The sequence below is a fragment of the Eretmochelys imbricata genome, chromosome 6 (genome assembly GCF_965152235.1).
Source record: "Eretmochelys imbricata isolate rEreImb1 chromosome 6, rEreImb1.hap1, whole genome shotgun sequence".
Lineage (NCBI taxonomy): Eukaryota > Metazoa > Chordata > Testudines > Cheloniidae > Eretmochelys > Eretmochelys imbricata.
In genome coordinates, this window is record NC_135577.1 from 11328535 (window position 1) to 11352653 (window position 24119).

At 43.3% G+C, this 24119-nt stretch overlaps 1 protein-coding gene across 2 annotated transcripts in view; it reads left to right on the forward strand.

Moving 5' to 3' along the window:
- KDM2A (lysine demethylase 2A) overlaps positions 1-24119 on the forward strand; it is an 83951-nt gene that overhangs the window by 15681 nt on the left and 44151 nt on the right. The window contains exons 1-3 of one of the 2 annotated variants that reach the window (XM_077820815.1): positions 17128-17202; positions 20684-20822; positions 22679-22757. In XM_077820815.1, the coding sequence (XP_077676941.1) occupies positions 20693-20822; positions 22679-22757 (209 nt within the window). In that variant the 5' untranslated portion in view covers positions 17128-17202; positions 20684-20692. Of the gene's footprint in view, positions 1-17127; positions 17203-20683; positions 20823-22678; positions 22758-24119 lie in introns of those variants that run through there. The other variant, XM_077820814.1, reaches the window with a different exon arrangement.

Sequence of the window (24119 nt, forward strand, 5' to 3'; positions counted from 1 at the left end):
CAGGAGCTTAACTAAAACAAACTGGATTGAAGTATGGAGTTGTGAAATGTGCTACAGGTTACAGTATGGTAGTAAATAACTGGTGTTGATCCTCCTTACTCAGTTCTGTCAGACACAGGTTCTTTAAACTGAATAGAAGTTTTACGGAGAGGTGTCTTTCTTTGTTACACATCTGCACAAGTTGTGCACCGGGGAGGATGCAGAATTCAGGCTGTCTCTTCACTGCCAAAATAGGTAGTTATCAAGCTGTTAAAAAACAAACGTGTGTTAGCTATCCCGCTATAAAATACTAATGGAGACAAGATGCAGGCAGGTTTTACTGTGACATATTTAAGCAAGGTCAGTACTAACACTTCACCCAGCTGTATCATAATAAAAACTATCTGTGTCTTATCCCCACTAGGATTTTGCAGCAGGGTAGCTTACGCCCTTTTTTGGTGGTAAAGAGACAGCCAAAAGGGGTATGTCTACACTGCAATTAAACACCTGCAGCTGGCCCAGATCAGCTGACTTGGGCTCTTGAGGCTGTAAAATTTCAGTGTAGATGTCTAGGCTTGGGCTTGAGCCCTGGCTCTGGGGCCCTGTGAGAGGGGAGGGGAATCCCAGGGCTTGGGCTCAAGCCTAAGCATCTACACGGCAGTTTTACAGCCCCATAGCCCAAGCTCCATGAGCCTGAGTCAGCTGACATGGGCCAGTCATAGGTGTTTAATTGCTGTGTAGACATGCACAGTGTAATAAGTGCCTGTGGTTTTTACTGCTGCTGATCCTAAAGATTGGGTACAGACTGGAGAAATTGTACTGTTTTTACTCAACAGCCAGTCTCCTGAGGGTTTGGGAGAAGAGGAGGCAAGGTACAAGGTCCTAGGCATCAGATCAGGAAGCTCCTGAATTTAACTGTTGATTAGAATAAATCACAATATGCCCCACCTTCCTCTATTCTCATGCAATCCTACCTCCCTGCAGCTAGCTTCTGATGGATGTGCTTCTGGGTGTCAGGTACAGGAGCTAGCACTGGAAGGTTTTAGCAGCTATAAGTGGAGAGGAGAGGGCTGAGAAGTGTGTAGCTTGAGTATTTAGCTACCATAACTTCTCTAGCATGTTTCACCTGAGTGTTTCCAAGTGCTTTATAAATGCTCACTAATCTGCTTAATACCTTGTGAAGTAACAAAGGGATGTATAGTGAATGCTTCACCTAAAGATAAAATGCAGCTACTTCTGGGATAGAACATGACAGCTACACGGTAACACTATGCATAAGGCAATGAGAGTGAGATTCTCATTCCACGTGGGGGGAATCTGAAGGGCTCCAACTGGCCATATTCATGTAATTTGAATTTGAAAAGGACACTGAGGTTAGTTCCCCTACTTCAGTTAAAAAGCACCATGGATGGGCCCTTGAAGCAGAAGTGGTAAGGGCCTTGGGATGTCTTGTCTAATAGATGGCATTGATTTGGAGGGAACGGCAACCCAAATTTTCCCATGCTGTTGACATCTTTCAGCAAATACTGTCCTGGTCCAGCCTTGTCTAGCTTGTGAGATTTGAGAGCATTGCAACTTAAAATTATCAAGGTGTCATGAGAGAGGACAGGCAGAGTAATTTAAGCTTACATATTTTTACTTCCCTTCTGGTTTATTTGGAGAGGTCTGTCTGTCCACTCTTAAGGTGCTTTGTCACCAGTATAGAATAAGAGCCAACATGCTATTGGTTGGGCCTAGTGGGTAGTGTGTATACTGGGGATACTCTGGGAGAGGGGAAGAGTACTGATGCTATAGCTTACTTGGACTCTTTCTGGTTGGGGTGTGATGGAACACAATCCATTTCACGCCATCTACTACAGAAGAATGAAGAAGATTGAATCAAAGCGATGCCTTTAACATACACTGAGCAGTCAGAAGGATACTATATCCAAAACTTACACCACAGAGACTGAGGCTTTATCTACACTAGCACTGTTGTTGGCAAAACTTTTGTCAGTCAGGGGGTGTTGTTTTTCTGCAGTATAGACGTAGGGAGGGATAGCTCAGTGGTTTGAGTATTGGCCTGCTAAACCCAGGGTTATGAGTTCAGTCCTTGAGGGGGCCATTTAGGGATCTGGGGATCTGCTTTGAGCAGGGGGTTGGACTAGAGGACTTTCCGAGGTCCCTTCCAACCCTGGTATTCTATGATTCTTAGGCTTTGTCTACACTATGCACCTTGTAGCGGCACGACTGTACCACTACAGCGGCGGTAGCTTTGTCAGTAGGTGAGCACGCCTGCCAACAAAGCACTGTTCACATTGGCGCTTTTTGTTGGCAAAACTTTTGTCGCTTGGGGGGTGTGTGTGTGTTTTTTTTTTCACGCCACTGAATGCCAAAACTTTTGTTTCAGAGTAGCGGCCGTGTTAGTCTGTATTGTTGTTCAGCTTCCATTGTAGACAAAGCCTCAGTGAGTCCTCGTCTAGCTCTGATAGCATCCATGCTGAATTTCTGTCTCAACTCCAGTATGCTGTCACTCGTTTTTTGGCAGTCTGGTTTCTCAGCCCTTGTTTGGTAGCACTGCCAATTAATATTTAACTACTGTGGTAGGCTGAGGCATATTGGTGGGGTATTATGGAATAAGGTTGTGTTACCTGTCCTGCTACTAGAGGACATCATCTCCAGGGCAGTCTTTCATGGTTCACTTAAACTTAAGCTGTCAAATGTAAGCAAAAGCAAAAAAAACTCACAGTAAAGGGAGCAGGTTCTAGTGAGTGAGTGACCTTATTTTCTTAGGCAGAATATTGTTTCTGAAGTGATAAGCCAATCAGGAACTGGGCGACATTATGGAAGAGGGTGTAAAGTACAATGTAACCAGCAGCTTGTGCAGAGGATGGCACTGCCACGTTCCTTGTTGGAAACAGCATTCCTGTGTCCGGGGCAGCTGCCAAGAACCTGTCTTTGACCTGGCCAAACTCATCATGGGTCCTAGAGTTAAACAGTGTTGCCCATCAGTACACATTGTGTAAACAGCTGCTGAAGTCTTCTTCAGCCTGTGGGTGTTGAAGAGCCTGACTGTATGCCCCTCCCACTGAATTGTCTAGCTACTCCTTGGCACTATCAACTATAAATCCCCCAGAAAACATACAAACCACATGCTCTCTTCCCCACTTACTCTGAACCTGTGCCAGCCCTGCTTGTGATAGGAATCCCTCCTGAAACTTTAAACCCTGGAAGGTCTCCAGGTTCTGGCTAGATTCCTGCTAAATCATGAGCCTGGTACTTGAGGCTATCCTATTCTGGATAAACACCTAATATATGAAATGCTAGTTAGCTTGTATAGGGCTTTGAAAGCATAAAGCAATAAGTAGTAGTATTAGACCTTGGGGAAAAAATCTGCTGGATTAGTTCAAGGATTCTTCATGTGAAACCCGCCAGTGTCAGGGTTAGTTTAATACGGCTTTCTCTCCAGAAACCCTTCTTTGGAGGATGGGTTGTGCTACTAAAATTAGCCACCTGTCTCTCCCAGTGTCAGGCTGCACTCCAGATTAAGGTCAGCATTCAGATCTATGCAGTAGTTGGCAGAGTGTATCTAGGGTCACTTGTATGGAGGGTTGCATGATTTATTATGCTAAGGTTTGAAACCTTCAAGTTGGACAGTAGGTAACACAACACTGCTGTATTAATAAATTCCCTCAAGGTTCCAGCAGTTTTGGTTGAGCCAAATTGCCACGGGGAATCAGGATATTATTAACCTTACAACGCACAATTCAGCTGTGTAAGGTCCTTCACACACCCTTTTGCAGCAAGAGACGTAGTAGCACATGTCTTGCAGAATTGGGTGCAACTATTCGTACAGCTAAGGAAGGAGAAGATGAACAGAAATGGAGTTCAGGAAAAGCAGAGCTGAAATTATGAAAGCACTAATGCTGGAAAGAATAAAGAGTGTTTGGACCACTATACTGTCCTCCACCAAAGCTGGCAACACGATGTAGTGTTGGTTAGGCTCTAGCATGCAGGTGATTGTGATCAAGGAATAGTGGGTGGAGGTAAATTGTGGAGGAGCTGAGGGAAGGGTTAGAGATGGAGTAAAAATGGTCTTGTGGTTAAGGTTAACTAAGACTTGGGAGATCTGGGTTTAATTTTTGCACAAAAATTCTGTGGCATTTCAATCTTGAGCAAGTTGCTAAATCTCTGCCTCAGTTTCCTATTTTTATAGATAATACTACTTTGCCTCATCAGAGGGCTTGAGTTTAAATCTACAAATATTTAGGGGATGTATGGATGCCAAAGTACATTAGAAAGATCCAAATTTAGTTAGAGGTGAAAATGAAAAGAATTGAACAGGAGTGTGCATGGCTAATGAGGATGTTTTTGAACAAAGAAACAGCTACTAGTTTTCATGCATGTTTACCTGTAAATATGTGAAGGTAGAGGTGTGATGTAGAGGTGTGGTGGGGTGTGTGTGTGTGTGTATATATATATGTATGTAGTTTAGTTTTGAAGGAGAGAGTTCAGAAAAGTATGCACACATGAATGAAAAATTCCTTTTGTGGAAAGGAGATATGAAGATTAGAGAAATGCAGATTGTGAGGGTGTATGGGGAAGGGAGAGAGTAGGGAAGTTCATGGAACAAGTTTGTATAGAGTTTCAAACCAGGAGAGCAGTTCTCAACTGAAAGCAGAAGATAAGCTAGGGAAGTGGGGGAGAGAAGTGGGTGAGAGAGATGCATGTTGTGCTGCTGCTTCCTATGATGGAGAGAACTTGGGGGCAGCATTCTGGGCCCCCTGAAGTTTCAAAAGCAGAGATTTAGGAAGGTCATGGAGGAAACTGCAACAAATAAGGCAGGAAGCAACTAAAGCATTGTCGTGTTCACTGGCTTCATTCCTAAAACATGAGGTGGGTTGGGCAAGCTTGATCTGTTTTTAAATGTGACCTTGTATTTAAAAGAACACAATTCATAATTTGTTTCAAAATCTAGATTTTCAATTCTCTTCCATATTAGAGATGGGTCTGACTCTTGGAAGGCAGAAGTAGCCTGCAGAGGAGTGATGTGGGTATCAAAGGAAGTAGAGTCTGGAGAATTCCATTGTGCAGACAGGTATAAGCCTCAGCCATGCCATCCTTAAGGAGATTAGATGGGAGGTGGAAGGATCAGCGTGAGTAGGGAGAGCTGCAGAGTTGTATTATCTGTGTAGAAGTACGATCCATGCTTTTCATTTCCTTAGAGTATGTTACCTCTAGGAATAAATGGGGAAGGGACATGTAGAAGGTATCTAAGAGGTGACCACTGGCTTCTGAGTGTTGGGATGAATGGAAAATAATGTGTAATTGCCATTATTTATCCTCCTCTAACTGGTTCAGGCTTGGGCTCTTCTGTAGCGAGAGCTGCTTTGTTGGGCTTCAGTCCAGCCCCTCATTACATGAGTGCTCATTAGTATGAAGAACACTCAGATACTATTGTGCTAACATTACTGAAATACTTTTACAGCTATCCTCACTTGGTACTGAGATCTGTTAAATGTCAAGGTAATGTGGCAGCCATAGGCAACATGCCTAACCAGTGAAGTTCTCTTGCTCCCTAGTCATTGAGAGCTCTTTGGTGTGTGGTTTCTACAATCTATACGTGTAGAATGTCTTAGATTTGGGGGCACCTTATGCAAAAATATGCACATGGGATCCTAAGATGCCTGTTGTGAGTAATATTGTGGGATGGGAAGTGGAATAACTGACAACTTGGTGGGTGATGAGAGCAGGAATCTTGCCATTGCTGGAGAGGTGTGGGGTGTGAAGAAGTGAGTCATCTATGTAAGGCAGGGGGCTGGAGAGAGTTCAGTAGACATGGAGGGGGAGTGACAATAGGACATAATTTTATTGGCTGGGTGGATTTAGCTGGGTTGCTCAGTGTGGAAAGGTGATTAGAAGATTGGATTGAGGGGGTATGTCATGAGGGGTTCCTGAATTCCCTAGCTTTGCCCTTCTTATGCAATGGCTTCTAGCGTGCCTGTCCGCCATTGTACCATAAACATGCATCTTTGTCCCATTAAAAAATTGGCCTCCCTAGTAAATTGTGAGGATTCTGACCGCCAATGGAGTCAAATACTCCAAACAGCAGAGCACCGAATGTGTAGGAAAGTTTTATCTGATTCAAGATTTGGAGCATTCAGTCTCTGCTGTGCTCTGTTGTGCTCAAGCAAAGAAGTGGGCTGGCCAGGGTGGATTTGATTTAAATCACTAGTCAGGAAGACTCAATTTAATCATGGATTTCTACATAAAAGTGCATTCTTGTTGGTTATTCTAACCTTAATACATATTCTTCACAACTCAGAGATGTAGGTTTCATTTTTAGAACGTACACACTACATTTTTAAAGTGATTTATTTTGAAAACTTTTCAGATTAATTTTACAGCTATATCAGAAAAAGAGTAATTGGTTATTTCATTTATGAAAGGTAATTGAAGCAGATATTTATGAAGTCACTGGGAGGTGAACTATCTCCAATTCAACAGGTTAATCATTAATATTTGGAGGATTTTCTTGCCATGCTGTTTTAGGAAGAGAACATCACCAGACAGACATTTAATTGGTTTTAGTTAACTAAAACAACATTATGTATTCTGGATTTTTTTTTCTTCAACAGCAAACATATAATATTTTAACAAAATAAGCATATGAATTTTTGAATTTAAACCAAGTTTTTTTTAAAATCAAGTTTGTTTTTTTTTAAATTAACTAAAATAGTTAAATATTTTTTTAAAAAATCAACATGAGAAACTTAAAATATTGGCTTCTGCAGCTAACTCAGTCGTCTTCACCTTTATTTTCCTGTTTGTTCATAATCTGGAAAAGGAAAAACAAGCTTTCCTGCTTTTTCAGGTCCCAAACAGTTTCTCAATTTGGAATGAATTAGTCCAAAAGAAGAAAATACTCTTTCTACACCGGCAGAAGAAGCTATTGCTGTTAAAAGTGAGATTATCACGTCAACAGTCTCTGAATCCAAGTGCTTAAGTGACTTCGACCAGTTCACTGGTGTGACTTTCTTTAAAATATCAGCAAACATCTATTTCTTGAATGGTTCACCCTTTGCTCTGAAGTTTATTATAGTTAGCATTATGGAGGGATGATTGCTGGATGTCCATGTTATAACCAACTCCTCTTCTTCAGCAGTTAAGTTTGACTCTGGTACTGAGTATTGAGAATATCTGCAAGAAAATGATCTGGAGATAGTGCTTGTGCCATTCATTTTTTAATGCTTGTAATTTAACTCTGTCATTGCATATTTCTCTTTTTATGATCTCACTCAGTTCCTTCCAAATTTCAAGAGTGTCAGCAATAAAACCGCTGTTTCCCTGCGTTTTGTTCAAGGCTACAGAAATAGGCTTCAAGGTACTCAGCATGTGTTCAACATTTCTCTTAAGCCCAATGGTGAGAACTTCGGTTGTGACAGTGCCATCTATTTTTTTCATGATTTTGTTCACAAACTGTCATCAGATTAGGCCAGTTCTTGATATAGTGCTCAGAACATTTCACTACTTAGTTCCATCGCATGTCTTGTGGGTTCCTCAGACTTTTTTCAGAGCAGCTGCTGCAAAGTGGTTGTTATGGAAGTATTTTACAATTTCAACATTAGCCTTTATTTCTGGAACACTGAAGTCTTTGACTTGGAGGTGCATCAAATGAGCACTGCAACCGTACGTTATTAGCTTGGGACTCTCGTCACACTCTTCTAAATTTCTTCTCATTTTGGATACATATGCAGCATTGTGTCTGACCAAGCTGCATACTAGACATTTTGAAATTGTTTTTAGTTTGTTATAGCTTTTACTGCTACTTCTTGTAAGTATTCTGCTGTGTGCATTTCCTGATGTATCAATTGTTTCTGTAAGGAAGAGATTCCCTTCTTCTGTTGTCACACAAGCACATACAACAGGATCATTGTGGACATTGCTCCACCCATCAAGACTCAGGTTAACAATTTCACCCTCTAGACCTTTTGCACACTGCTCAATTTCTCTTTCGTACACTTTATCCAGCAATTTGCCTGTGACATCTGTTCTATTGGGTGGACTGTATCCTGGTCTTAATGACTGTACCATGTTAATGAAGTGTGGGTTCTCAATCATACGGAAAGGAGAGTTTGTTGCATAAACAAACTGGGCAATTTTTTCATCAATTACCTCTTTTTGTAATCTGCTGGTTTTTATCACAAACTCATCTTTTTTTTTTTTTTTTCTGGATGACAGATTTTTTTTTCTTTTTGCTCCAGGTTATAAACTGTGGCTATGTGACATACATGATGTGATTGAAATACTATCATTGGCAGGTAACTCTGAAACTATAGAAAAAGATGGTGATCTTGAAGGTGGATAGTCTTCAGAATCCTGTATGTTGAGGATGGAGTCTCCTAAACAAAATAAGTCAATGCAGTTATTTAACTATTACCACCATATTGCTCATTTAGTATTACTCATTGCATTCACTGACACTAAGTACTACTTTAAAGGTGAAATTATAAAAGGAAGATCTGCCTATTTCAGCTATTTATTTTTTATCACAACTGCATCTAAAATGGTAGTACCATAGAGTAACAACTATATTTTTTGCTCAAACATGAGAATTCAAGAATAGTCCAGAAGGAAGGAAGACAGTCCTTAAGAAAGAAGTATGAAATAAAAAAGTTTACCAACCTGAAGATCTTGCATGTTCTGACATGTTCCTTTCATCATCTTCAGTGCAGCTTCCTCCTGAGAAGGAACACTTCTCAAGATGTTTCATTCAGGCAACCAGGCCTTGCATTTCTTTGTTGCACTGTTTGTATTTTGCACGCATGCATTTTGCACAGGTTGAGGAACTTCATTAAAATATTCCCAAACTGGGTCTCTTTTACCGCCTGCTGCCATTATAGGTTTTCCCTTCTGGTGAGAGATAGTATGGTAGATCTCAAATCAGTGAAGGCTACACTCAAAAGACCTCAAGACTTCTGAAATATGCTGCGCAAACAGTTTCACTTTTGTTTCTACTGTCTGTCCCTCCCTTCTCACATTTATCTCCAGACTTCTTCTTCTCCTTGTCCAGATCTATTCTGCCCCCAACAATCTTCTATTCATTGAACTTTTTGAAACTTTGCACTTTCAGAGAGAGGTAAGGGATTGACTCTGTGTGCACAGATTTGCAGAGGGACAATAGGGCTGAGGTCTGTTGTTTCTCACCTCTCTCTGTATATTTATTTTAAAACATTTTTGCTGTTAACAAGCATGTTATCTCTGGAGATACAAATCCACAGTTTGAGAACTGCAAAACTAAGCATCTCTGATGGTATCTTCTAGACTGACCATTGAGTCCCATTGGGTAGATAGACAGATTAGCCTAAATAATCTATACAGAAACCCCTGGAACCTCAGAAGATTGGGTCCCTAATCCATGAACTACTGGAACACATTTACAAAACTTTTTTAAACATTAAATGAATATATTGTCTCATACTATAGAATTAGAATTTATAATCCCTATTCCATGATGAGATATCTTTGAGCTATAATGTATCTTTATCTTTTTTTCTCAAAAAGCATTTTATCAAAAAAAAAATCCAATTTAAATCCTTTTTTTTTTTTTTTTTTGGTTTTTAAAAAATCATTGATTTTTATCCACCCTGGGGCTGGCAAGCAATACACAGATGCCCACAGCAAAGGCAGCTGGGCCAAGAACCTCAGTTTAAAATGGAGAAATCTGCTGAGGTATATTCAAAAACAGATCAGGTCACAGCCTGATGTCTCCTTATTCACTGCCTGCCATGTCTTGGTTTGGGGTGCAGGGTGTACAGTGCAGGCTGGTCCTGCAAATAAACAACATCTGGGCAGCCTCCTTCCCCTTGAAAAAGGGTCTGTTCAACTAATACTAAGTGCATGCTAGAGCAGAGGTTTAACTATGGTGTTGGTCTGTCAGTATCTTGTGTACCTGCCTTTTCTTGCCCCTCCCACTTTTAAAATTGCCTTGCAATTATTAACTGTTGTCCAGTTATGTAAGTGTATAGTAATTATCTGGTTAGGCAGGCGAGGATCAGAATAGTATCAGGGTGAAAATAGTTTTTGCATAAAGGTCACTGCACAGAGTCTTCCAAGCTTACCAGGAACAAGTTGGAAGCTGACTAAGCAACAATTCCATTCTGCAGACCTGATCCAGGGGAGGGGGATCAATAAATATCCCAGATTGTCATCAGCTGAAAAAAATCCCAGAGGGAGAAGAGAAGACAATAACAAACTGTTTAGTTGCACGGAGGAATACTGCAAACTCTAGGAGAGAAGTCTGCTGTAAATAATTCAGTGCATCCAGTAGATATTACTGTGATAGATGCCTAAAAATAACTAAGATTCAGGTTGTATTTGAGGTAGTTCTGATTATCGCTGCAATTAATGACCATAGTTGTCTTAGCAGTCGGATTCTTTCCTTGCTCCCCCTCCACAAATGCACCTAAGTGTCTTCCTCTTCCTTACTCATGAGATGACAATGAAGTGAAAGTGCTGTGGTGTTGTCCTACTGTGTGCATGAGAGGCTTCTTGTAACTTGACAGTGAATAGCTGTTTGTTATGTGGTAGTGATTAGGAGTTTCAGTCATGGGTGAGGACCCCATTGTGCTAGATGTTGTACAAACCCGTAACAAACACTGTTCCTGCCTCAAAGAATTTACAGGCAAAGTAAATCTCAGGGTTTGTAAGATAATTTATGTTAACAAAATAGTAGAATTGGACTATGTACAATTCCAGTCTGTCAAAGAAAAACAATTATTTCCCTCAAACCATTTTGAAACAACTAGATCCCTTACTAGTTAAGTAAAAACAGGAGGGCTTTTCTGTGATCTACCTGGGAAGTGGCTGTGCCAGTGGTGAGGAGCTCCTGAAGAGTCTATATTGGTGTGAAAACAGGAATGGGGGAAATTGCCTACTTGAAGAAAAATACTTTGTTCTGCTTCGTTATCCTGGTAAATGGAGTCTGAGCCCTTTGTAGTTGACCCTGTTTGATAAGGTATAAACACTTAGACCTTGTCTAGATTAAGATTTAAAGGTGTGGTGGAGTTACTCAACTCAGTGTAATTAACACCTAAAACTCTAGTCAACACAAAGCAATTGTATTCTAGAATATACAAAACTGGTTGAGTTTAGGCTTTTTAATATCTTTAGCATAGTATGTAGCATGGTCTAAATACAGTTCTTGTAGCAGCATGACTACTTTAGTTGAGTGTGACTTTTTTATCAAAACAGTTATACGGGTCCAGCACCCTGGTGTGGATGCAGTTACATTAGTATAAGGTACCTTTCTGTCAATATAACTTATTCCACTTTCTTCATGGGAATAAGCTGTGCCAACATAAGCACCTTTGTAGTTGTACAACTGCATCTGCACTAGGGGTTATATCAGTTGAACTACACCAGTATAAAGTGTATAACTTGAGTGTGTTGACAACCTGTAAAATTTTATTATTTGACTATAGTTTTAGATCAAAGTAGGTAACTTGATCTAACATCACACCTTTTAAATCCTAGTCTGGACTAGACTTTAGTTCACACTATCTAAATCACGTTGGGTCAGCCAATATGCAGAAACACTAACCCAGGAATCTGTCCTTGCAACAAAGCCCAATGCCAACTCTGTCCACGTATTTATTCAAGTGACACCATCATAGGACCTAATCACATTAGCCACGCCATGAGGGGCTCCTTCACCTTCACATCTACCAATGTGATATATGCCATCATGTGCCAGCAATGCCCCTCTGTCATGTACATTGGCCAAACTGGACAGTCTCTACGCAAAAGAATAAATGGACACACATCTGACATCAGGAATCATAACATTCAGAAACCAGTAGGAGAACACTTCAACCTCTCTGGCCACTCAGTAACAGACGTGGTGGCAATTTTGCAACAGAAAAGCTTCAAAAAATGGACTCCGCCAAGAAACTGCTGAGCTTGAATTAATATGCAAACGAGATAACCTGGGTTTGAATAGAGACTGGGAGTGGCTGGGTCATTACACATATTGAATCTGTTTCCCCATGTTAAGTATCCTCACACCTTCTTATCAACTGTCTAAATGGGCCATCTTGATTATCACTACAAAAGTTTCTCCTGCTGATAATAGCTCATTTTAATTAATTAGCCTCTTACAGTTGGTATGGCTGCTTCCACCTTTTCATGTTCTGTGTGTGTGTGTGTGTGTGTATATATATATATATACACATATACATACACAGTCTTCTTACATAGATGTTCCATTCTATGCATCCGATGAAGTGGGCTGTAGCCCACAAAAGCTTATGCTCAAATAAATTTTTTAGTCTCTAAGATGCCACAAGTACTCCTGTTCTTTTTGCGGATACAGACTATCTCAGCTGCTACTCTGAAACCTGATAAACTAAAGTCACTCACAACCCTGGATAACAGTCTGGGTCTGTCTTCCTTGGCTATGCCACATGGCCACCTGAACCTACATAAAGCCATTCACCAGGCTACATCTCCTTTGTCTGGAGCCTTGTCTTCTGTCGGTGTATATGCCAGGCACAACATGAACTTCATTGTGACAAGAAAAGGAGTACTTGTGGCACCTTAGAGACTAACCAATTTATTTGAGCATTAGCTTTCGTGAAGCATCCGATGAAGTGAGCTGTAGCTCACGAAACTAATGCTCAAATAAATTGGTTAGTCTCTAAGGTGCCACAAGTACTCCTTTTCTTTTTGCGAATACAGACTAACACTGCTGTTACTCTGAAACCGTTCATCGTAACAATCCTTGTCCAGTGTCAAGGCTTCACTCACCAGGTGGACAACCCAGAACACTTGGGCATTGGAGTCCCTGTCCTAGTTCCCACACCTGATATGACAATAATCACGGATGCATCCTTCACAGACTGGGGAACCTGCATGGGCAGTCACACAGCACAAAGTACTTGGATACCTTTGGAGGCCATGATGCACATCAGTCTCCTGAAACTAAGAGCAGTCAGACAGGCCTACAATGCATTCCTCCCATTCACATGATCCTGTCATGTCCGGATAATATCCGGCTACGTGACAGTCATCTTCTGTGTAAACAAAGGGGGAAAATCCCTCCCACTGTACATAGAGATCAGCAATTGATGGCACTGGTGTATCCAGAGCCACCTCAATTTCTTTGACATACCTCCCAGGCACTCAGAACTTGTTGGCAGACAACCTCATCAGGCATTTTGCCATGGATCATGAGTGGGAGTTGCAGAATTCATTATTGAACAATATATTCACTCAGTGTAGTACGCCATCTTGGACCTGTTCATGAACAAGAAGTTCACTTTGTATTATTTCAGAGCAGCATGGGGTCAGGACTCCAGGGGCAATGCTCTTCTACTGTACTGGACTAGCCACTTGAAGTATGCTTTTCCTTCCATCCCACTACAACCCCAGGTTCTATGGATGATTCGTCACCATGAAGAATGAGTCATTCTCCGTGCACCCTGTTGGCACAGACCATGCTGATTTCCAGACCTTCTACAAATGTCAACCTGTCAACCCATCCACATTCTGTCCTTATCAGACCTGCTAACTCAAGAGCTGTGGAATCAGACATCCCAACCCAAACTCTCTTTGCTCACAGCTAGGTCTGACTCCCATCCTAATATCAAGAGTGTTTGTGTTCAATGGCCATTCAAACTCTTCTTAATTACAGCAGGAAAAACTACCGGAAAATTTTGTTTGCAATGTTGTAGCTGTGTTGGTCCTAGGGTGTTAGGGAGACAAGGTGGGTGAGATAATATCTTCTGTTGGACCAACTTCTGTTGCTTTTGAAGCTTTCTGAAAGCTTTTGAGCTACACGGAGCTATTCTTTAGGTCTGAGAAATGTACTCAGGTTTCCCAGATCTGAAGAAGAGCTCTATGTAGTTCAAAAACCTTCCTCTTTCACCAACAGAAGTAGGTCCAATAGAAGATATTACTTCACCTACCTTTTCTCTCTGCCAGAAAATGTTTAGTCAAATTGAGGTGTTTCTTTACCTGTTGCAACAGAACCAGTTATCAAGGGCAGCAGGTATTCCTGCTATTTTAGACTACCTCCTCGCTCTCAAGATGTTGCGTCTTTTTATTAGGTCACTGCAGCTTCACCTAGCAACAACTAGTGTATTTCCTCCTTCAGGAGATGGTTATTCTACTTTTACTCATCCAGTAATAACCAGATTCCTGAAGAGTGTAACTGCCTTCCACAAGTAGTGAAGCCACTGCTATAGTGGAACCTCGATCTCGTACTTTCAAACCATTGCCCATGTGCTCCATGTCCCACCTGTCTTTGAAGGTCCTCTTCTTGGTCACCATTTACACCAGCCAGGAGGGTGGGTGAGCTGGATCCCCTCGTGGCTGACCTGACACACTGCATTACATAAGGAGAAGGAATCCATTTGCCTCCAACTGAAATTCATCTTGAAGGTAACTTCCGAGTTCCACATAAACCAGTCAACTCACTGGTATCTTCCCTGAAGCCTCATGCCTCAAGTAAGGAGAAGAGATTTCATTCTCTCGGCGTCAGGTGAGCATTCGCATTCTACCTGCAGAGAACAAAACTGTTTAGAAAATCATCTGGCTTTTTTGTTGCTATGGAAGAGCGAGCAGTGGGACAAGTGATATCTGCTCAGAGACTAAGTTGGTTTCTGACTGTATGTTCCTTTGCTATCAGTTGGGTCATCTCCCTCCCTTGGACCAAGTGAGGGACCTTTCCACTAGAGCAGTAGTTTTCAACCTCTTTTCATTTGTGACCCCTAAAAAAAATTTTGAATGGAGGTGTGGACCACTTCGGAAATCTTAGACGTAGTCTGCAGAATCCCACTAGAGCACAGGCGACCTCAGTAGCAACTCTTCAGGAAGTGTCTATGCTGGACATTTGTACAGCAGCAACCTTGAATTTCATCCATGCTTTCACTAAGCATTGCACTTTGGTTCAAGCCTCTTCTCCTGACGCAGCCTTTGGAATGGCAGTGTTACAAACATCTATATGGCTGGCATCCTTGCACTCCCCTCCTCCTATTTTGAGTGCTGCTTGCCAGCCACCCACACATGGAATAACTAGAGGGACCAGCACTTCAAAGAAGAAATGGAGGTTACGTGCCTGTAACTGGAAGTTCTTTGAGGTGTGTGTATTCTGCTACCCATCCTCCTTCCCCTCTGCTTCAGATCATCACTGGATTCACCATAGAGAAGGACCTGGAGAGGTGGTCAGTCTGCACCTTCCATTGTGCTCTCAGTGCTGAGCACAAGGAGATCCAGGGCACAGGTGTGAACCAACAGACGCTATTTGCTAGTTTTTTTCGGTCTCAGGTACGTGATGCGCTTGCATACCCACGTATAGAGTACAGATGGGGCCACAAATCTCAAAGAACTTCGTTACAAGTAACTTCCATTTATTTACTCACATGCAGCTCTCCTGTTGTACTGCAATGCTCCCTGCTATTCCAATCCTTTGCCGTCCTTGAGCAGAGGTTGCTAGTTATCTTGAATAGCTGTGCTTGTTGCTGCAGACTGCTTCAGAAACTAAACTTATGTAGCCAATCATGTCACTTGCATCCAAAGTTGAATTTCAGTCTCGGCCTCTTGAGGCAAAATACTCATGATCTGACTTGATATGCCTCAGGTCAAGTCCATTTTATTACTTACCTTTTGTATAGCTTCATCTTGGAAGCCCTGAAACGCCCTTCTTGTTTCTGGCATGGCAACCAGATTTTCCTTCTGTTGGGACTAGTTTGCAAGAATCCTGTTTCTCCCAACACAGATGCCCCTGTGCCTTTTTAATGTTTCTGTCAGTTTGTACCAGAAACTGCATCGGAAAAGTGGGATCTCTTTCCAAAGCATTTGAAGTGAGCATTTCAGTAATCTGGGACTAGTGATGTATCTGGAGTTGGGCAGAGTGCAAGCCCAATGCAGCCCACAGTCTGACACTGCAGTTTGCCTCCACCCTCCTGTTCTATATGTGGCTGTTGCCCATAAACTATCGAGCCTAGCATGCTGTTATGCTTCGATATGCTCATCTTCTGTTCAGATAGAGCATTGCACGCTGGGACTGGTAGTCTCTTCAGTCTTTGTATTTAAAGAGATAAGGTTACTATAAAAATAGTGGACAGTATGTGTTACATGTACGTAAAAAGTAATGCTGGGGGGAAGGCTGTTTTCTGAAAGGACATTTGACAGTACTTTTTGTGTAGTCCGCTTCCCTGTAGTCTATTAAGGGAGAAACCACAAACACAAAAATACCCTTTGTTAAACCTTCTCACACGCAGGTTCATTCCAACATAGTGGTAAAATCACCAGAAGCCGCTGAAGCATTGTTTGCTCCGTTTCCACTAGTGCAGCTGAACTGTTGTGACTGCCACAGGGAGCTATTTCTAGAATTCCCTACTATAGATAGGACCTCAATTTCTAATGTAACAACCAGAAGAGAACCTTTGGGTTTTCTTGAATATCATAAAGAAGGGGAAAACATCAAGCCTAACTGACTTGCCTGTTGGCACAAAGAACCTTTAAACATAACTGAAAGGCTTCCTTAACACCCTCACGCTTTCTCTTCAACCTAGGAATTATTTTAAAATAGCACTCCAGATCTCCAGTGTGGTCGCCCGACAAATAAAGCTGTCTCAATTTTTTCACTTTGTTTTGGGCTGGGTGTGCCCCAGTCAGTATCCTTAAAATCTACAGCTATGCAGCTTTCCCAGAAAGTGAGCAGAAATGAAACTTCCAGTGTCTGGACTGAGTTTTGGTTCTGTGGGGCTGCCAACTATAGATACTTCCCTTGGCCTGCTTCACCCCTGCTATGTAGAGTGACTAACATTCTGGTTTTTCAGGAAAGTCCCAATTTTGTAAGAATCCTGGCAAATCATTCCCTCCCTTAGCTTGTGCAAAGGCCGGGGGTAGGGGCAGAACTGTAAAAGAAATCCTTGGGGAGCAGGGAAAATGAGATGCTGTGCCAGTCCTGATTCAGTGGCAGGATCCAGACTTCCATTGTAGAGATGTATCATATGTGCATTGGAGGTGGGGAGGGTGTATGGTCTCAGAACTTGTTTCCAGTGATACGGTTACAGACTAGGATAATGCTTCACTTCTTGATCTGGGGCTTTCCTCTTTTTGACCCTCCCAGGGGACAAGAGCCAGATCCCAAGGGGTTAAAAGGAGCTGGTCTCTTTCACTCCCATCTTGCAGGAGGTGGCACGCTGCAAGTGTGCATCTTGCAATGAACACAATGTGGTAAGCCAGTCACTATTGCTTCTTCTGACTACTGTCAAATCCTAGCATTCCCTCCTGATGGGAGGCTTACTGCAGCTGGGAGGTGGGATCACAGGGCTTCTCACTTACAGGGGAGTTGCATTTCTAAACATTTTAAGACTTACGCAAAAAGCACAGCACTTTGCTGTGCAGTAGTGTAGCTCTGGCCTTATCTTCACTAAGGAGCTTTGTACCTGTTTTTTCAGCTGTGGTACAGCTGCACTGGTGCACAACTTCCTAAAGTACATTAGCTGCTAGTGTGGTCAAAAGATTTAGGCTTGAAGCAAACCTTTCCTGAATCAGCATACGGGCACTAATGTTTCTTGCCTCCTGAAATGCTACTGGTTACCAAGCCTTGAACTTAAGACCACAGATGTCGTACCACTACAGCTCAAAATCCTGGACCAAAGTTGCATAGAATAGGACTCTTAATTGCTGTGTTTAACTGTTAGGCATGTGTGGATGACCAAAAAAAAAACCTTTAAGGCCGGAAGGGGCAATTATGATCGTCTAGTCTGATCTGTATAACATAGGCCTTAGATGCTCACCCAGTAACATCTGCATTAAGCTCATAGCTTCTGTTTGAAGTATAGCATATCTCTTAGAAATATACCCGGCCTTTTAAAGATTTCAGGTGATCAAGAATCCAACAATGAGGTTGGGAATTTAGCCTATTGGTCTTGTCCTACAAATACATCTAGGTGTATTATTATTAAAAACAATAGCAGAACTACTGAGAGTATTCTTACTGGGGCTAATAATAAGTGCTATTCCCAGTGGCTAGTGTGCAAAATATGGCTCTGAAACCGCCACATTAAGATTATTCAATATGAAATCTTCATTTATAACTGTTAGTATTGAGACCCTAATTTGGCCATGTTTGTACACCGCTAACTATATAATAAAAATAGACTTCCTAAAGTCTTAATTTGTCCTAAGATGGCCTTAAATGTAAACTGGCTTTATCTTACTGTATTTTATTTAAAAAAAACAAAAAACTTTTGTTGAATTAAGAATACTATTCATATTTGCAATCTGTTCTTGAAATGTGGCTTCTAAGACTGACGTTACCTTTCACTGGAGTTGAACGCTTAACCATCTACAAACTATGCAAACAAGTTTGAGAACAAAAAATAGTTGTAGAATATTTAGCTAGGTAATTTTTAAAACCATCATTCATAATTTGCATGTTGTTGCATGTCTTGCTGATAAGGTGGCTACAACCTTATTGTTCAAACTAATGTGTTGGCTTTCATGAAAGCGAAGCTCAGTTAATGAGGTGTTATCAGTGGGTAAATTTCTCTGGCCGGATGGTAGAAAATACTTTATACATTAATCAGTGATTTTTGAAGATGTTGTTAGATCAAACTTGTAAATTACTTGCAAGTTGAGGTAGTCAAAATACAGTAAAAGTGTTATCTGGCAGTTTACCAAGCAGAAAGCTCTATAAATCGGCATTTCTGATCTTCAGTAGGGTTGCCAGGTGTCCAGTTTTTGACCAGAATGACTGGTCGAAAAGGGACCCTGGCAGCTTTGGTCGGCACCGCCGACCGGGCCATTAAAAATCTGCATGGCTGTGTGGAAGTGATATGTCCCTGCCGCTCCTAGGCAGAGGAGCGGCCACAGGGACTCTTCGTGCTGCTCCCGCCCTGCCCTGAGCACTGGCTCCACAGCTCCCATTGGCAGGGAACCGCGACCAATGGGAGTTGTCGGGGTGACGCTTGCGGGTGGAGGCAGTGTGCAGAGCTGCCTGGCTGCGCCTCCCCTTAGGAGCAGCAGAGATACGTCACTGCTTTCAGGGAGCTGCCTGAGGGGAGTGCCGCTTGGATCTGGCACCCTGAAACCCCTCCCGTACCCTAAGCCCCCTCCCGCACCCAAACTCCCTCCCAGAGCCCGTGTCCCACACCCCCTCCTGCGCCCCAGCCCTGAGTCTCCTCCCGCACCCAAACTCACTCCCTTTTAGTTAACTGGAATTTTTGAGTTACTGCACCACCCATTCCCCCAACATGCTGGATAACAAAGCTTTTACTGTAATCCGCTCTTAAACCACATCCTTTTGCATCGTTTTAGCTAAATTGGTTTAAGAAGTGTACCTTAAGCTAAACCAGTGCAACTTTCTCCTGTGGATATGGCCTTAAGATTCCCCTTGTACCAAAGAGCATTGTCTAAATAGACAAGACTGAAGGGCGACAAGGATGAAAGATACAACCTACAGTGATCAGGGTGATGGTTGGCAAGTTAGTTGTAGCTTCTTTAAATGTTCTGGTTTTGTGTTTATGATCTGGCTTTATAATGCATCATGGGATCTGGGGAGAGTGAAGCTGGCAGCAGAGAGAGTGTGAAGGATGGGGAAAGAGGTCAAATCAAATGGCAAATTGAGTCCAGGATCTAAGCTAGTTATTCTGATTATCATCTCTATGTCCAGAGGTGGTAGTGCCTCCTGCTGGGGGATTTGTGTCTCTGGGATTTGCTCTTCCCATGCAAGTTACTGCTTTTACTCCCTCATTTCCCAGCTCACTTGGCTGGGGTGGAGAGTCAGATCTGAACCTGTAGAGAGGGCCCGTGGATGAGCCTCAACACCTGCCACCTATCCCACTTCCTTTGTTCCAAGTGCTGTAAACCTGCTTGCAGAGCACTGTGGTCTCAGAAGCATCTTTATACTGGTCTCCCCTATTCCCTGTCTGTTACTACTTTTTTGTGCCAACAAGGCCGAAGATTACACTAGGCATACAGAATGCAGGCACGTTTTAATCAATAACGTGGTAGGCGTGCTGGAATCTAAATGTACAAAAGACAAAATTCTGTTTCCCATCTCAAGACAAAATATTGATGAGTTGTAAAGCCCAGCTAATGTTCTTGGTGAAAATTGGGGGGCACTAGCCTCACTGCACATGAACCTCTGTCCCATCCCTTCCTTGTGAGTTGAGGTGTGGTCAACACTTGAGGCCAGTGAAGATTCTAATCCCATCTGTCCCCCATCTTGCCTAAAGTGCGGGAGTTTATAGGCAGCGGGGGGAACAAATATGGAGTTACAGCTGCATGCTTTCTGGTAGTGGGGGCAGAGGTTGCTTAGCTGTTCTTGCTGTTGCATGGCCTGCATCCAGGGAACTGACCACAATAGCTGATTATTTTCCCTGAGCAAAAGGAACTGGGTAATAAATGTGTGCACCAGTTAGCCAGTGGTAGATATCCCAGAATAATACCGGAATGACATGTTGACATGCTAACATAGCTGTTCCTCCTTTCTGGGAGGGTGGGGTGCTCATTTCCAGTGTAATACCAGTCCGGTGACGTGAGGCCCTCTGAAAACACAGGCTAGATTTTTTCTTTTTTTGTGAATCTGGAAAGTATCTTCAAGCAAAGTGTCTAATTTGGGGTTATTGTGACAGTTGGAAACGGAAGTCAGCTGGGTGCTTGGCACTGTCTACAGCTATTCTCATCCTCCTATTCGTTCTCTCCACAGCGTGGCACGATGAGGCGGCGCTATGAAGATGATGGCATCTCGGATGATGAAATTGAAGGAAAGAGGACATTTGACCTGGAGGAGAAACTCTCCACCAACAAATTCAATGCCAACTTCGTCCTCTTTATGGAAGGCAAAGGTCTGTGCCCCCTCTGCTGCCCACACCCATACTACTGCAAAGTTCCTAGAGAGAAACACTGGGGAAAAGTGCCCCTGTGAACAAACTGTCATTGTGTGTCCTCCACAGTCCTCACTCCTGTGCGAGGGAGGAGAACCTCTTCTCTAGTAGGGCATATATATAATCTCTGGAAGGAGAGGAGCTCTTCCTCCCTCCCACTCCCTTCCCCCCGGTGTGCTCAAGGCCTTAGAGGACAAAACTCACTGCTGAGTTCTTTAGCTGCCAGTTGGATCAGTGGTGACCCAACTACTGGTATTTAAATCCAGAGATTTGCCTCTATTTTTATTTTCCAGTTGCTCCCTTCACCCCTTTTCCCCTTGCTGTTTTGATTCTTTCTCCTCTCTGAGCTGCTCTGCTTTCCTAGCACATGCATCAGAGTAAATATGGCTTTTTGGCCCTACCTCCGCAAAAAAGCCCTCCTGTAGCTACTGTTAAGTGGCATGGAGTGGAACATGCTAAGTGAAGTCTCAGCTCTACCCCACACAGCTCTCTGGCTAATGAGCCAGCAGATGGGAGTCCAGTCCTAAGAATGGCTTTTTGAAGCTGCTCCCTAGCAAACCTCCACCTGAAACATACTGAGTAAGAGTAGAGCCAGGTCCCTAATTTTGCATACCCGGGTGGGGTGGGGTAAAGGGAGAGTTAGAGGGGCAATATAAGCTTGCAAGTGACACCAATAATTAAGGCTACGTTATTGTCACAGAGGTCACGAAGTTGCAAACCATGACTTCCAGAGACCTCTGTGACATTTTCTGCTTCAGCCCTGGGAGCTGGCAGCCAGTGGGGCCCTGGCAGGGATCCGGCAACAGCCTCTTCAGGGTCCCCCTGCAGGGTTCCAGTGATGGGTGACAGCCTCCTCAGGATTCCAGTGACTGGGGACAGTCTTGCGGGGAGGTAGGGAGAGAACCCCACAGCTCCCAGCCACCCAGTGGCAGGGGAAACCATGGAGCTGCAGCAGCAAAAGTCACAGACAGGTCATGGCTTCCACAAATTTTTGTTTATTGCCCCTGACCTGTCCGTGAGTTTTACTAAAAATCACTGAGACAAAATCTTAGCCTTAGGATCACCGGGGATCCTAGAAATCGGTTTGCCGTGGGAAAACGTTGGATTTGCATTTTTACAGAGAATCTTTAGTTTTTACATTTTGTGAAAAAATAAAAACATATATAATGGAACTCCAATTATCCGGTCTAACTGGGACCGGGGCCAGATCGGATAATCAAATTCAGATAATCAGGAGAATGGGCGGGACTTGGGCTGTCAGCTTAAAAATTTTAAATATATCAGTAAAAGCTTGTGTTCAACTGATACCTAAATATATTGTAGTTAAGGAAACTAAGTTCAGCATTTCATTTTAATCATGGAAGAACGTGGACTTTTGTGTGTTTTTTATTAGCGTTTTGGTGGGTTGTTAATCATGGAAAACTAGGATCCCTGATGCTCACTCAGCTCATGTGAGGTAGGCTCTAGATGCAGAGCCCTCAGGGGGAAGAAGTCTAACTGGTTTCTTTAAGGCCTCTTTTGCTTGACTGAGTTTGTTTGGAAAACGATAAACTCTATTTTCCTGTTTGTCTGACTCAGCTATAGGACCCCACATGCCCTGCCCTGCTTGTGCCTGTCTGGCTTGTGCTTATGGCAGGCTGCCTACAGCTGATTAGGATAGTGCCTGGAGATTAAATTCTGTAGGAGAGGGTGGCTAAACCCAGTTCTTCTTTCCACTCCTCATGCTACCTGCCCCTTCTGTGGTTAATATCCCCAGTATCTCTGTGGCTGGCAACCTCCCCTTAATACATCCCCTCTTCTCTCTCACCTCATGACAGACTTCAATGTTGAGTACATCCAGCGGGGTGGCCTGAGAGACCCTCTGATTTTCAAGAACTCCGATGGGCTTGGAATAAAGTAAGTGTTGAGGATAGGGAAGGATGGGTGACTCTAGCCTAGCTGGCTACTGACTGTACTAGAGAAATAACCTAGCAGTCTGACAGGGCCTTTCCATCTGAGGGTGGTCTTTCTATCCTAAGTTGTGTCTGTGGATGCTCTCCTAAAAGTGCCCAGTTCAGAATCTAGTCCCACTGTCCCCCACATGTCCAACTGTGGGAAAGCAGATTCTGGTAGCTGCCCCAGTGCGGTGTCCAACTTGTTTTTACCGTGCTTTTGACATACGTGCCCATTCTAACTGGGTGCCCATCTGGGGTGGTGGTTTTATTTGTATCGTGCAGCGCCTAGGATCCCCAGTCGTGGGCCAGACTACGTTGTGCGAGGCGCTGTATCAGCACAGAATGAAGACAGTTGCTTGGCTTATGAGCCCTGTCTGAGAGAGTATGAGTTGGGCGAGAGTTACAAGAATGGCTTAATCAGTGGAGTGAAGATGCTCTTGCCTGCCTGACTTGCTAAAGGGAGAGGCCAGTCAATAGCTTAGGACCATTCAGGATATGATAACAAGCACACTATAGGTCTTGGGTTTGGCTCTCCCTTAGTGGGGCTCAAATGCCCTTCTCCGAGCTCTGGTAGGTTCCTTGGGCATGGCTCTTTCCTGACTTGGGTGGAGGGAATTACCCAGAGGTGAAAGTAAGCTGGTACGCCATACCAGACTGGCTTCCCCAGGCTGGCACTTTAAAAGGCCTGGGGCTCCCCGCAGCGGCTGGAGCTCCTGGCCCTTTAAATCACTGCTGGAGCCCTGCTGCCGCTACCCCAGGGGCTCTGCCCTGGGCCCTTTAAAGCGCTGCCCAAGTCCCTCTGCCGGAGCCCCTGGGGTAGTGGCGGCAGGGCTCTGGCGATGCTTTAAAGGGCCCAGGGCTCCGGCTGCTGCAGTTTGACCTAGTTACGTTGCTCAGGGGTGTGAAAAAAATCACACCTCTAAGCACTGTAGTTAAGCCAACCTAACCCCTAGGTTAATGGCAAAATTCTTCTGTCAATCTAGCTGCTGCCTCTCTGGGAGACAGATTACGTACATTGCCTGGAAAACCCCTTGGGTTGCTATAGGAAGCATCTATGTGACGGTGGCATAGGTGGAGCTGTGCGGCTATAGTGTCCATAGTGTAGACATGCCCAGTGATTCTCAAGTATAGGCTGACCGTTTCCTAGAGCCGCTATACAAAGCATGTACTTGCTGGTGACAATTTCTCCTATTCCTAAGGTACCACTACTCCCCTTGTGACAGTTGTGCCCAGCATTTGCCTGTTGAGGCACCTGAGTGGATTTGTTTGCAGAAGAGTCTGTTTGCACACATTGGTTTGTGTGCTGCTATCATGTCTCTCTTGG